Here is a 14,425-nt window from a genome sequence, read left to right as displayed (position 1 = left end):
TACACTTTATACCTATAAATAATGTTAGCGTTGCTGTTTATACCCTTTATACTTATAAATAATGCTAGCGTTGCTGTATACACTTTATACTTATAAATAATATTAGCGTTGCTGTTTATACACTTTATACTTATAAATAATGCTAGCGTTGCTGTATATACACTTTATACTTATAAATAATGCTAGCGTTGCTGTATATACACTTTATACTTATAAATAATGCTAGCGTTGCTGTATATACACTTTATACTTATAAATAATGTTAGCATTGCTGTATATACACTTTATACCTATAAATACTGTTAGCGTTGCTGTATATACATTTTATACTTATAAATTGTTCTGCAAAATGGTTTCTCATCATGAATATCTTACTTATTCAAATGCCAAATTTGCTTCCAAAACAAATTGAACGGAACAATAAAAAGGAAACATTAATGATATCAAATTCTAGTAAGGTTGACAGAGTAACCATCAAATAAAATAACACCAAAATGTTCAGACCCATTCTTAATTTAGACCATTGAATTTGTGAGTGGATATGAAATCCCAGCCAAGACATTGTTCTATCAACTACTGTTAAACAACATCTCTGCAATATGTAACCTTGAAGTTGTTTTGTTAAGACCACTAAGCCGTCTGTATCACTATAATATTTACCAGGTACCATGCATATAATAACAAATACTTTGACAGATCAAATGTAATTTTCTGAATGAGTTTTAACTTTTCAGTCAAGGCTGAAAAAGAAATTAGGGCAAACATTTCCATTTTTCGTTTTTACAGTTATAGAAACAACAATAAAATTTATATTCTTAAAAATTGTACTTTCCTCCCACCCATCTGTTTTTAGATTTCAGTTTTTGTTAATGTGTACTCTGACATTTCTATGAGAAAGAGGCCCACAGGGCCCCAACTGTCACCTGAGTTAAGGACAGCATCAGAAATAGCCAGAAGTTGGTTCACTGTTACGTCATTTAGCAATTGAATTAAAAAAAGTCACAAGTCTTAGCAAATTAACAGTATATTGGTATGAGCAATGAAGGTGCTGAGATTTTCGCTTGTTATAATGATGTCAACAATAAAAGAGGACATGGAAAATGAACATTTTAGTTGTCCAAAGAAAGAAAAATAGAAATCAGATTAAAGTAAGGACCTCATCAGCTAAGGCTTCTTTTAAGAAAAACGTTGATGAAAATCCACCTGTCCGTTTCAGAGGAAAAGTCTTTTGAACATTTTGCACTCTGACTTCTTATGGTCCTGTGCCTAAGTCCCCAGGGTGGTCAGTCCCTTCTGGAGCATATATTCTGATCCCAACCTCAGGCTGATGATAACAAACAAGTTTCATAAAAATTTGACAGTTCGGTTCTTAGAAAAAGTAGAAAATTTGAGTGTTTACATGCGACGGATGACACACCACAGATGGGTGCCTCAGGTGACCTAAATTTTTGTTTGTTTGTGTTTTATGTCCTATTAACATCTTTGGTCATTTAAGAAAAACCACCGACCTACGACCAGTACCTGGCGACTGCCCCACATAGGTCTCAAACTCTGAACCCAATGGTAGAGGGCTAGCAGTAGCAGAATGTCAGACGCCTTAACCACTTGGCCCCAGTGGCCCTAAACATTATATCAAATGCCATGTAAATACTTGCAAATATCTCAAAATTCTGTTTAAACAGAAATAGAACATTCACCATCACAAGTTACAATTTAAATATAAAATTTGAATAACAGTATATTTAACTATTTTAACAAGTGAGACCTTATAACAGTTACATGCTTATAAGTGTATTTAACAACATAACAAAACACAACATCAACAAACATTTCTTCATTAAAACCTAAATATAACAATGTATAACCTGTTAGCCTGTAACTTGTCCATTCTTTTTTTTTCAAAATGTTATCAGTCTTCGTTCCTAGACAAGTTCAAATTTCACTTATTTCAATAGTTTTCCTTGTTATCTGGCAAAATTGTGGATTTTTCTTCATTCTTTTTTCTTGAAAAATGCTGAATTCTCTTAATTTCCCATATAAATCCTTGTCATAAAGCATTAACTAGGAATATCAAGCAATTAAATTGTGCTTTTTGATAAGATTTTTTTTTTTTTTTCAAAGATTTTAGCATTTTTGTTAATAAAATTGGGAAGAAAAAATGCTTAAATCTTATTGATAAAGGGGACAAAAAAGTTTTTTTTGTGTTTACTCTTCTACTGTTTTATTTGAAAGGTAATCATTTAGTTGTTACATGTACCTATCAGACATTCCTCAATTCAACAAAAAAAGTATTATACAAGAAAACTACTAGACACTCACATCTTTAAGAATTTAACTACCTGTACATTTGTTAGTTCATACCTGTTGTAAACAAACCTGAAATCACATGAACGACTATAGCAACTTCTCTCAGCAACAATAAATAAAATAGTGTTGAAGCGTTCAACAGATTCTAAAGTATTTAGGTTTCAACAAAATTTCATTGGCAGGTAGGAGTGGCGTGGACGGACTGGTTAAGACATTTATATTTACTAATTTAATGCTGACAATACATGCAATTTTGGCATGATGCAAATACAGTATAAAATTGGACTCCCATCTACAATTAGTATTTTACATAATACAATAGTTACATTTCTCATAAGAGCTATTTCACAGGAAATATATCGCAATCTCATCCCTCAATTTAAGGATCCCTGTCCCACTGCAGACAAAACACTAGAGAGTTCCACTGCAGTTGTTCATGCCTACATGAAAAATTACCTCCCCTTGATTTCGTTTTAAATACTGAATTACATTAGTGGAACTGGTCGTAGGAACGAGTGCTGATCAAGAAATTCACATGGTTAAAGCAACCGTATTGAGATCAGAGGTCTAGGGTTCGAACCATCTGGCCCCCTTACATTTGTGGTACTTTCAGGACAATGTTGTTGATTTTTTTTAGTATTTTATTTTATCAGTCTTACATTGACGTTCTGCAAGGTTTGGATTTCATTTCAGAAATGACTGATAAAAGTTTTTATCTTACGGGTAAACAAGTTTCCAATTCACGGTTATAGTTTTTTGGCAATGGTACGGAGATCCTTAAGAAATTATTAGCTATTGTGAATGTATTTGATGGAATACATCTCAAGGATGAGCATATTTGTACAGTAACATGATTGTAATTGAAATTTGCAATTATTTAGAGAAAGAGCACTACGAATTTGCTGTCGCTAATATAAATAAATAAATGAAAAAAACGCATTTCAAAAACAATCTATATGTTGGGTGCAAATTTTGAAGAAAAAAAATTGCTGAATACCAACCACATCTAAAAAATCAAAGCTTTAGGGAATCAAAATTTGATTTCTTTTTATATTTATATATAGGTATTAATTCATATCTAAAATAATAAATATTTTTTTCATTTCCAAAATAAACTAGATGTAACTGGAAGGGGGTCTTCGTGAATACCCCAGCTTTGATTGATCAGAAATTGGTGGGAGTGATGGGCATGTGGATTGGAATAATCAAGTGAAGAGTTAATATGCTTCAAGTCTCACGTTACGTAGGTCAGAGGTCACGGTAGAGGTCACAGTGATCTACATATGGTATGCGACACACCGCCTTCCATGCATGTACCCACAAACCAAGATTCATAACCGTAGGTGAAATAGTACGGGAGATATGCTCCGGAAACCTTACTGACGACATTATGTAGGTCAGAGGTCACATTAGAGGTCACAGTGACCTACATATGGTACGTGACACACCACCTTCTATGCATGTACCCACAAACCAAGATTCATAACCATAGATGAAATAGTACGGGAGATATGCTCCGGAATCCTTTCAGACGGACGGATGGACGCACGGATGGACGGACGAAGCAAACACTATATACCCCCGACTTCGCCGAAGCTGGGGTATAATAAATATGCATTCAATTTTAGATACTTAATAAAAAATATATATAGAAGATAACTATCACATTCATAATTGAATTATTATAAAAACATAATTTGAAAAATATAGTTAATAATCTACCATCTAAATATATTTTCATGGTATTTTTACAGTTAGACTTGCCAACAGATTTCATTAGTCTGAACAAAAGAACAGTCAAATTTGTATTGAGAGGCTATCCTTGGGATATCCAAAAAGTGGTCTTTCAACAGACGTGGCCTTTTAATACAGGTTAAGTTCATGATGACATCACAACGATGGGAGCATATTTTAGCGGTCTTTTATCACAGGTGGTCTCTTTACAGAGGTAATATATATAGATATAGTCATATAAACATGTTTGACAGTATAATCTTTATTTATATAAGGTTTTATTTTTCATGGTTTAGCTTTGCACGATAAGTGCTATTTCTTATTAAACATAATTGTAATATGAAAAGCTGTAATTAAGAGTTAACTCCCTTCTCTGACCATGTTACTGCTCTGTTTCCTCTTTTGGAGTTGGTTTGTCGCTTTCTGGCTCTTTTGGTTTCTTTGTTGGCAGTTCCTGTAGTCTTTTGGACTTGCTTTTGTCGCCAGTGTGTAGACCTGTCAACCAAGTTTCGTTCATTATTACAATGCTATGTCGGTACAAAAACATATCAAACAGGTTTAATAGGATAGAAAAATGCAAGGGGCAACAATGACATTTTAATGATGCACCTCCAATGGCAAGGACCGAAGGACGAATGAAAGGACAAACAAACTTTGACGATGATGATAATGATAATGATGATAATGATGGTGATGATGAAGATGACGATGATGATGATAATGATGAATATGATGATGATGATGATGATAATGATGATGATAATGATGATGATGATAATGATGATGATGATGATAATAATGATGATAATGATGATGATGGTGATGATGATGATGATGATGATGATAATGATGATGATGATGATAATGATAATGATGATGATGATGATGATGATGATGATAATGATGATAATGATGATAATGATGATAATGATGATGATGATGATGATGATGATGATGATGATGATGATGATGATGATGAGGATGATGATGGATCTGTTGGTGTGTATGTTTGTGTTCATTGAATATGTGCTTATGTTGTGTTTATATTTGATGTAAAATCTCTAAAAAATAACAATTACAAAAACAGGTATCTTCCCATGAATACTTCACTATACACAACCTATATGTTAAATGTATCCCCTTGCCAATAAGGACACAGACACAGCAGTGCTTGTAAGGGTCATATCTGTGACACAAGTGCAGAATACCATAAACTTGTATTGTGATAATAGCAAGTTTCATATACCCAGAACTGATTTAAATCAAACTATGATAAAACTTTCTTCAGTTTGAGATTATTTTAAACAAAATTAGATTGCCATAGCCCAAATTAATGCTGTAAAAAGCCCTTAAACTTCAAAAAAAAAAAAAAATATTCTTTCAGCTCTTTTTCTCCTAAGAGATATGAAGCGTTAAATGTTTCCCATTCCCATTGAACAGTTCCATGTGCAATTAATTGGTATATATGAATGGCTTGTTACTAAAGTAACAAATTATTTTTATGATTTTTGTTGGGGGGAACAGTCAAAACTATTTGAGTCAATTGTTGAAGGGAAAGAACCAGAGAAATGTTGACACTGGTCGTTATTTTTTTTTACTCTTCTCAAACCAGTCACGAAACAACAAACCTTCTTTCTTGTAGAAGTCGACGTATGTCTTGGCGTGAAGGATAGATCCGACATGTCGGGTATAGTTGTGTAGATATCCTGAATCAAGACCCCTGTTTACGTGGTCCTGTTCAGAACTCGGCCGAAAGTGGTGTATCGTCTGAAGATGTTCCATATTATATTTGTCCTACAAAAGCAGAAAAAGAATCTCATGATTACAACAACATAAAACATAAAAACTTAGTTTATTAAACAACAATTATGAAACAATTTATTTCCACCTGTATTAATCACTCTTGTCGGCCTGCAATGTTAGTGTGTGGAGGCCAGAGGGTCTGACCATTAGACTCTCGGGCCTCCACATGCTAACTAAACTCTTAATGTGGGAGGAAACTTGAGTAGCTGGAGAAAAAACCCATGTGGTCAGGGGAGGTGACTCCATACCTTTTCATGTCTGATCAGGGAACTGAATCCAAACCATCTTGGTGAGAGGCGAGTGGGTTTTCCACTGCGATACCCAACATACATCATGAACTTATTCCTCTATATATTATACAGTGGAAGTTTGCTTAATATCTGTTGCTTAATGACACACTTTTTTGATATCATGTTTCCTTCAACCATTTTTTTTTTACTTTCTATATTTCTAAGAAGTTAATCTATTATATATGTAATTTGAGAAGTAGTCCTTTCCCTTATGGAAAAAACTTACAGGCGGCTGACTCTAAAGAATTATAAATGAATTATATGTGGTTTATATATCCTAATCTATTCAATCTAATGTTTCAATTTTTTCATCCTTGAAAAAAATTGAGTCTTGTTTCACTAAAAAGCATATTCTTCTTTTGTAAAACTGTCATTGCTTTGATATGTAATAATATTTACTAAATTAAAAATTAACAAATCATTTCTCCCATTGATTTGTTTTCCCCACATTGGTTTGTTAATTCGATAACTGCTCTGCATATAGAAAGTACTTGTGTCAGACCATGAACCCGAATATAAACATTCCACTTTGCGTGAATATTCAAAAATTCAGTATGTCTTTAGGTCGGTCAGGTAGCACAGATGATAGCGCACTTGCCTTTCACCAAGGCGACTGGGATTTGATTCCCCGATCGAACATGATAAAAGGTATGGGGTCACCAGTGCCCGACCACACAGGTTTTCTCCGGGTACTCTGGTTTCCTCCCACATTAACACCCCCACACACACTTACATCCGGGCCAACAAGAGTGATTGATATAAGTTGAAATAACTTCTTATATAATTGTTGTAAAATAAATAAAGTTTAAATGTCTCAAATAACAGATTCAATTGTCAAATCAGTTACAGAAATACATACATAGACCTCATTGGCATATTTGGTGATCCTGTCCGCTTCCCTGTACAGCGTTACTCTACGAGTGGTGTCCTCTAGATGGGGGTATATCATGTTCTCAAACTCCTCTGACACATCCGCCCCTCTAGGTTCACTCTTGCCCCCTTCAGAAGACTCTCGCTTTTTATGTTTGTCTTTTTCGGTCTTGTGGTCATATTCCACTGGCGTTTCACTGTAAACGAAAAGAAATAGTGTTCGTGTGGATGTGTCCATATCACACACTGTCTTGTAGACTTAGATTACCGTAAAAACCCATGTAATTTGCGCACTTTTTTTTCAGAAATTTAATACCCAAAGTAGGGGGTGCGTAAAATACACAGGTATAGAAAAATTCAAGTTTTTTTCAGGAAAAGATCGACGATTCTGAGAGATCGCCATCTTGGATTATGTCCCTTGGTACACGGAACTCTAAGACAAATGACGATCAACAAATTTATTTATGTCAAACATTAATAAAAGATACATAATGCAGGGGTTTGACAGCTATTTTGGGAAATTGACCCTGAGCAGGAAATGGGGAAAAATATCATCAGCATTTGGCGAAAATTGGGAAATATCATCAGTGTTCCCACATGTACGTACTAGTTTGGGATAATATTTTTATAAGTTTGAAAAAATAAAACCTGCAATGTGATTAACAAGACGTTTTCCTCTAGCTGTTTCTTACAGTAAAATGTATCGCAATAGATAAACACATTAATTTTCAGTACTTTTGTTTATTCAATTTCAAGTTTTTGTTATTTATGTATTCCTTAATACTTTGAATGTTGCACATATAACATCTGAAAACTTGTATAAACATCCAATTAGAAAAATAAAGACTGAAATTGGGAAAATGCAGGGTCATTTTTCAATTGGGAATGGGTCCCTGTTCTGGATCCTATAGGCAAAACCCCAGACATACTGATATTCTTCTACAAAGTATTTGTGCTGGTTAAGATGAGTTCTTGTATATATTACACATACATGCCTTTCTTGATATTAACCTTTAAATATGTATGTGTTTATAGTAAAAGTATAATGGTATGTTATTATGAAGCAAAGCTCATTGTGTTTTGATGTATTTCAGGTTCTCATCCTGATGGCTGGCTGTAAGCTAATCAGCTGTAAATATATAGACCTACGTTTCAATTCAAGGATTTCAGGGTTTTACCTTTCTGGATGTGTAAAACAAACAGTGAGCAGATGTCTCTGCATAGCTGTCAACCCTCCCTCATTAGGAGGGAGACTCCTTTTCATCTCATTTGAAACTCCCTCATTCAAATCCAAACTCACACAAACTCAAAATCTACATCCTGTGGTCAAATGATCTCCAAGCTACTGCAGGGTGTGTGTAATGATCATAACAGGTGTGTCTGAATCAAATGAACCCTTTTTGGAGTATATTGCAAAACTAAGGTTTTGGCCGGGGATGATACAAAATAGAAAAAAGGTTTCTGCAAAACTAAGGTTTTAGAGTAATTCAAAATGATAAAACAGGATGTTCGGATTTGCTTATTATAATTAAAATAGCATAAAATCCACTTACTGTTTCCCTTTCTTCTTCCTGTTTTTGTATCTAGGACTTTGTTTGTCAAATACGTCGTAGTTGATCACTTTGTACATCAGATCATACTTGTACTGCAGAAAGAAGATAATCATACATAATTAAAGTGACACTTCACAAGTAATGCTATTTCAGAAATATTCATGTTAACATTTTCACCAAAATGTGATTCAAACATTAGCCGCATATCATAAGAAGTGGTTGATCAGTGATTTTTTTTATTGGATATGCATGGTTATGCCAAATGCAACCTCTTATTTCCGAAGCACTGTGTCTTCGATGCAGTTTCCGCTGAAGCAGAACAAATTAGGCATGAACAACTCACTCGAGCAGTTCAAAACTTCGTGAAACCAATTTATACTCACAGTTCATAAAGTATATATATAAAACTAGAAAATGTCTGTAAGACATGAATGCCCCTGTAAGTCACCATGTGAAATTGGATTCAGTGTTTGATGTTCTATAAATAGTTACAACCTCTTTGATCACGGGACAGGAACGGGGCGGACATTGGCAACACTATATGCCCCTCCCCCCCCCATTTTATGGTAGGGGCATAAAAAAGGTACAGACAAAAAAATGTATCTTCACGGAAAATATCACAAAGAATATATGCTCATGTTCTCCTACCACATTGCTGACCATGCTTTCACAACAAGGATGCCTGAGTTGAAACAAAATACTTAATAGAACAAGAGGCCATGAGCCATGTAGTTCTCGGGGCATATAACTAGAGAGTGCTTGAAACTGCTTAATCCAGTTGTCAGGTTCCAATCCTGTCTTGGCAGGTCCGTTAACAAGAGACTGTTTGTCATTTCTGTTATATAATAAGACTCTAATCCAGGTAATAGCATTTCATTTCACATATTGATATGAATAACATTTTCGTTCCCCGATATTTCCATGATATTGCCCCAGGCTTACCATTGTAGGGCTTTCTTAAAAACCGGAAGTACAGTTTAAGAATTTGTTTACAAGGTTGCTGAAATAGCTAGGATGGCAGATATGGAAGTGAAGTATTTCTTGGTCAGAAGTTGATGGATAGTATGGATTTTCCTTTGCAACATCAGCTAGAAAATTGCTGTTTGAAGCTTAAGCCCTGAATGGATGTTTGTTTTTACTCAGGATGTATGGTTTGCACTGTCACTATAGTAAATAAAAAACTTACACGACACAAGCAGCCATATTTCTCTTAGAGGTCCTGTGTGGAGGGGTATTTCTCTTAGACTCACAGGTCCTGTGTGGAGGGGTATTTCTCTTAGACTCACAGGTCCTGTGTGGAGGGGTATTTCTCTTAGAGGTCCTGTGTGGAGGGGTATTTCTCTTAGAGGTCCTGTGTGGAGGGGTATTTCCCTTAGACTCACTGGTCCTGTATGGAGGGGTATCTCTCTTAGAGGTCCTGTGTGGAGGGGTATTTCTCTTAGACTCACAGGTCCTGTGTGGAGGGGTATCTCTCTTAGAGGTCCTGTGTGGAGGGGTATTTCTCTTAGAGGTCCTGTGTGGAGGGGTATTTCTCTTAGAGGTCCTGTGTGGAGGGGTAATTCCCTTAGACTTACTGGTCCTGTATGTATGGAGGGGTAACTCTCTTAGAGGTCCTGTGTGGAGGGGTATTTCCCTGAGACTCATTGGTCCTGTGTGGAAGGGTATTTCCCTTAAACTCACAGGTCCTGTGTGGAGGGGTATCTCTCTTAGAGGTCCTGTGTGGAGGGGTATTTCTCTTAGAGGCCCTCTGCGGGGGGTATTTCTCTTAGAGGCCCTGTGCGGAAGGGTATTTTTTCACAGCAATCTCTGCTTCACAATGACTTCAACTTGTGGTGCAGATGTGACTCAGCAGCATGCTTACATATTAGCATTCATGGCATACTTGCCCCCAACAAAAAGTCATTGATATCAATTCTAGCTTACCCTGACGGTGTGCTAACTTGCAGACCTGGTTCCCACTTCATGAAAAAAACATATAATCATGAATGTACCTGTTGTCATTATCTAAACAGGAACTACATGTTTAGCTGCTAATGCTGATAACCCACTCTCTCTCTCCTGCCCTTTGGCTGTGTGCTGTGGAGGCTGATATATCACTGTCAAGTTTTTAAATAAACTGCTGTATCCCGACCAAGCTTATCAGCTCACCCATTCAGTTTACAAAGTAAAGGTTACAATTTTAAGCTTGGTCAACTTAACCCATAGTAGATCTATATAATATATTAGTACCACCCGACATCTACTGCAAAAAAACTCAGTCCTTCAATCAATACAAATCAATCACAAATAATCAATGATTGTACAGCACATATTTATGTTTTCGGAGCTTAACAGTTAGCACCCCCACCAATCAAACTAGCAGACGACATATATGTTGTGACACATGTTGTGAATAGGCATTACTAAATATAGACTTTAAAACTTACTTTTTAAGAAAATCAAACAACAAACCTTCAATCAGGCATCACGATATACACCACAAATATATAGTTAGACCACAAATGCGATTACAAGCTAAACTTCGACACAATTTTAGATCCATGTCTATAGTCTCTGGGCTATAGCCCAGATAACTATATAAACAAAGGTTAAAAAGGTTTCAAATGGAATGAAATTATTCAAATTCAAGTCATCAGGATATTGTTCTGCTTGTTAACCCTTTCACCACTGTAGACCATAACGGATTCATCCATAGCAATGCATGGTAGAGTCTACTAAAGTTACATAGGGGTGAAAGAGTTAAACATAGCCTGTAATCCATTTTAGTATTAGCTATGAAATTAAGGGAAATTTCACTTTTCAGTTTGGACATGTTCTCTGCTTCACTTGGAAAGATGAAAACTCATTATTTATGTTTATGACCCAGAATTGTTCTGAGTTAAAAATGGATTTGTGGAAAGGAATATTTATTGGCAACTGTTGAACAAATTTGAACAAATGCAACTTGCAATTTTGTGAAAATCCAAACTTTGAAAAAATTTAGTGTCACCATCAAATCAAAAAAAAATCAGCCATGGGAAGTTAGAGATTACATGGTGCTAAGTGTCAAAAGTATCTTGCAGTGTTAAATCAGTCTGGCATTGTTGGAGTAATTTAATCTTTTGTTTTTGTTTTATTTATGTTTTACGTCCTTTAACAGCTATGGTCAATTAAGGACATGCCAGGTTTTGGTGGTGGAGGAAAGCCAGAAATACTGAGAAAAAAAACCCACCAACCTATAGCCAGTACCTGGCAACTGCCCCATGTAGGTCTCGAACCTGCAACCAAGTAGTGGAGGGCTAGTGTTAGCAGAATGTCAGACGCCTTCACCACTTGGCCACTGCGGCCTCCTTAGTTGGGAGTAATCACCGGTGTTGGACACACAAATAGTTATATGATATGTTTATACTATATAATACTGATAGTATATATATATATATTCACATCATATTACTATTAGTGTGTCCAGCACCTGTGGGAGTAATTAAAAGATGTCTTTTAAATTGTGTTTTCCTTTCATTGACACAACAATATGATCAAATGACTGATTTTAATAAATAAAAATAAATAAATATATATATAATTAATTACTGAATTATAACAATCATATAACTAATGAATATTATTTTCAAAAAGAAAACATAACAGTGTAGACAAGGATAAGGATATTTAATTCCTAAATCTGCTTCCCTTCATGCCACCTTCAACAGTTACCGTAAAAATAGCAAGGGCATTAAAAATAAGGGTGACAAGCAAATTCGAGGAATTTATATCCCCCGCTTGCAGGACGAATTGTAGGTTAACATGATTGAGGTTAGGTTTAAACATGTGAGTATCGTGCTGTTGAGACATTATGTATAGCTTGAAACTTGAAGGGAAAAAAAGCCCTATACCTGATTGATTATCCGTAAATATGCACAAATCGGTTGGCAAACTTAGCACGAGTCGAATGTGCATACAGAATTTGGTTGAAACAACTGAACAATATCTACACCAATTATCACACGAAAACTAAAGAGTGTCCGAGATGGGTGGAAATACAGAGGACCACAAACATTGTTATCAAGTTTAAAGGAATTTGGAAAATATTTGCGAGTGTTAATGAACAGAAACGGCAGACAATGACGTTTTTCGTTATTCAAGGGGCCATAACTCTGCCAAATCAAGTCAGCTGAAAGTGGTCATCGTACTTGGCTATGCCCTTAAGCAATTTAACCCTGTGACCAAGATTGAAGAAAATCGGTTAACATTTGTTGTAGTTATTGGACGGAAACGAAGCGCGGCAGATAGTGACGTTTTTCATTATTCAAGGGGCCATAACTCTGCCAAATGAGGTCCGCAGAAAGTGGTCATAGAACTTGGCCTGGGTATTGTTATTGCACGGAAACGAAGTGTGACAGACAGACAGAAGGACGGACAAACCCAAATTTATATCCCCCGTTTTGTTGAAAGCGGGGGATAAAAATCATAAATCTCCTTCCCAAATTCCAAAAGAGGGAAAGTTATACAGTTGAAACGGGTAAAATACTTTTTTAAACAAGAAATTTATTTGATATTTTTGGTCATGATTGTTTACCATTTTTCTTGTTGTTCTGCATGCTCCAGACGGATCAAAGAGATTTTCTCGCTTTTCCCTATTTATGTAAAGTTCCCTAGGAAAAATAGAAAAGAAAGTTGAATTTGCATATTCAGCGAAGTCAAGAGTTATTGTTGAGTTTTTCATAATCATAATTTCCTTACAGTTATACGGACAGATTAGCCACAACGTAAATATATAGGCAACATAAGGGTACTTATAGACACTGCACATAACCTAACCTAGAATTTTGAAGTATCGACGAAGTGGTGTAGGCCCGCCCGCCCGTAAACTTGCATGCTTTATTATTAATCAGTGTCCATATTATAACTTATAGATATTTCAATCAAGTATTAAGTAATTGTTTCATTATATTCAATGCTGTCACTGAGCGTGCACAAAAAATCTTGTGTTCAAATGTCATTTTTTTTTACAAATGTCTGAAATACAGATGCTCACGTCATTTCTTGCAGTTGTTCTATTCAAATTGCTTTCAAACTTTTCAACTACAACTAAGTTTTACTGATATGGGTCACAGCACACATAAACACATTTTTAACGAACACCTGTGATCCAGGGTCGTGATTCACGTTGCTTTTATTGCTTCATAGGCAGACTTCGTCCACCATTCTTTCTTTTGAATAAAAATCATGAGCCTACAACAATATTTCTTCATTGACATGAGCCCGTTTGAAACACCTTTACTATGGATTTTGGGTTGTTGAAAAGTTCTGAAAGTTTGTTTACATTACCTCCTATACTTACAGTTTCTTTTTGACCATTTTCTTGATATCTTCGATGTCACGAGGCGTAACAGCAGCCATGCCGACTACTGTATATTTGCACCGTCACTTGAAATTGTTGTCACGATAAACTGTCAATGCACTACCTAATAGGCTGTCAGAAAAAACACTTCACACAAAAAGCGTTGTAAGTGTCATGACAATCACAGTTACACTGACGCTTTAAACACAGGAAAAGTCTGCGTGTTAGAGACGTTTAGATTTATGGGGCCCTCAAAAGGGGAAACTTAACATTATCGGGCGCGAATTCAGGGGTTCAAGTTACCGTTATACCACGGACTTAGATAATCTAATTCCGTGGTTATACTATGCGTAATATATATAAATATGCAAATCAGCTGTCTGAGTGATGCTTTAGTTGCATTAAAATGATACAAACAAAGTATACTGTATATAATTAGCAAAATAATTTGTTATATTTTTAAAAAACGACTGTTTTTCTATTGTATGAAATCATAATTAAGGTTTTACCCCGAACGAAAATTGAAATTAATATATATTATTATTCTA

At 35.4% G+C, this 14,425-nt stretch overlaps 1 protein-coding gene across 1 annotated transcript; it reads right to left on the bottom strand.

Annotated features, from left to right (window-relative positions):
- Positions 1 to 213: 213 nt before the first annotated feature.
- LOC110465255 lies at positions 214 to 14,065 on the bottom strand. The gene is made up of 6 exons (XM_021520959.1): positions 13,878 to 14,065; positions 13,113 to 13,188; positions 8,558 to 8,649; positions 6,994 to 7,201; positions 5,670 to 5,835; positions 214 to 4,536 (listed from the first exon to the last, which is right to left on the bottom strand). Exons 1-6 carry the CDS (start codon positions 13,934 to 13,936, stop codon positions 4,424 to 4,426), a joined length of 714 nt encoding a protein of 237 aa, XP_021376634.1. The 5' UTR covers positions 13,937 to 14,065; the 3' UTR covers positions 214 to 4,423.
- Between the last annotated feature and the right edge of the window lie 360 nt (positions 14,066 to 14,425).

The sequence above is a fragment of the Mizuhopecten yessoensis genome, unplaced genomic scaffold (assembly GCF_002113885.1).
Source record: "Mizuhopecten yessoensis strain PY_sf001 unplaced genomic scaffold, ASM211388v2 scaffold11067, whole genome shotgun sequence".
Lineage (NCBI taxonomy): Eukaryota > Metazoa > Mollusca > Bivalvia > Pectinida > Pectinidae > Mizuhopecten > Mizuhopecten yessoensis.
The sequence above is the reverse complement of the archived record's forward strand: the minus strand, read 5'-3'. Positions and strand labels throughout refer to the sequence as shown.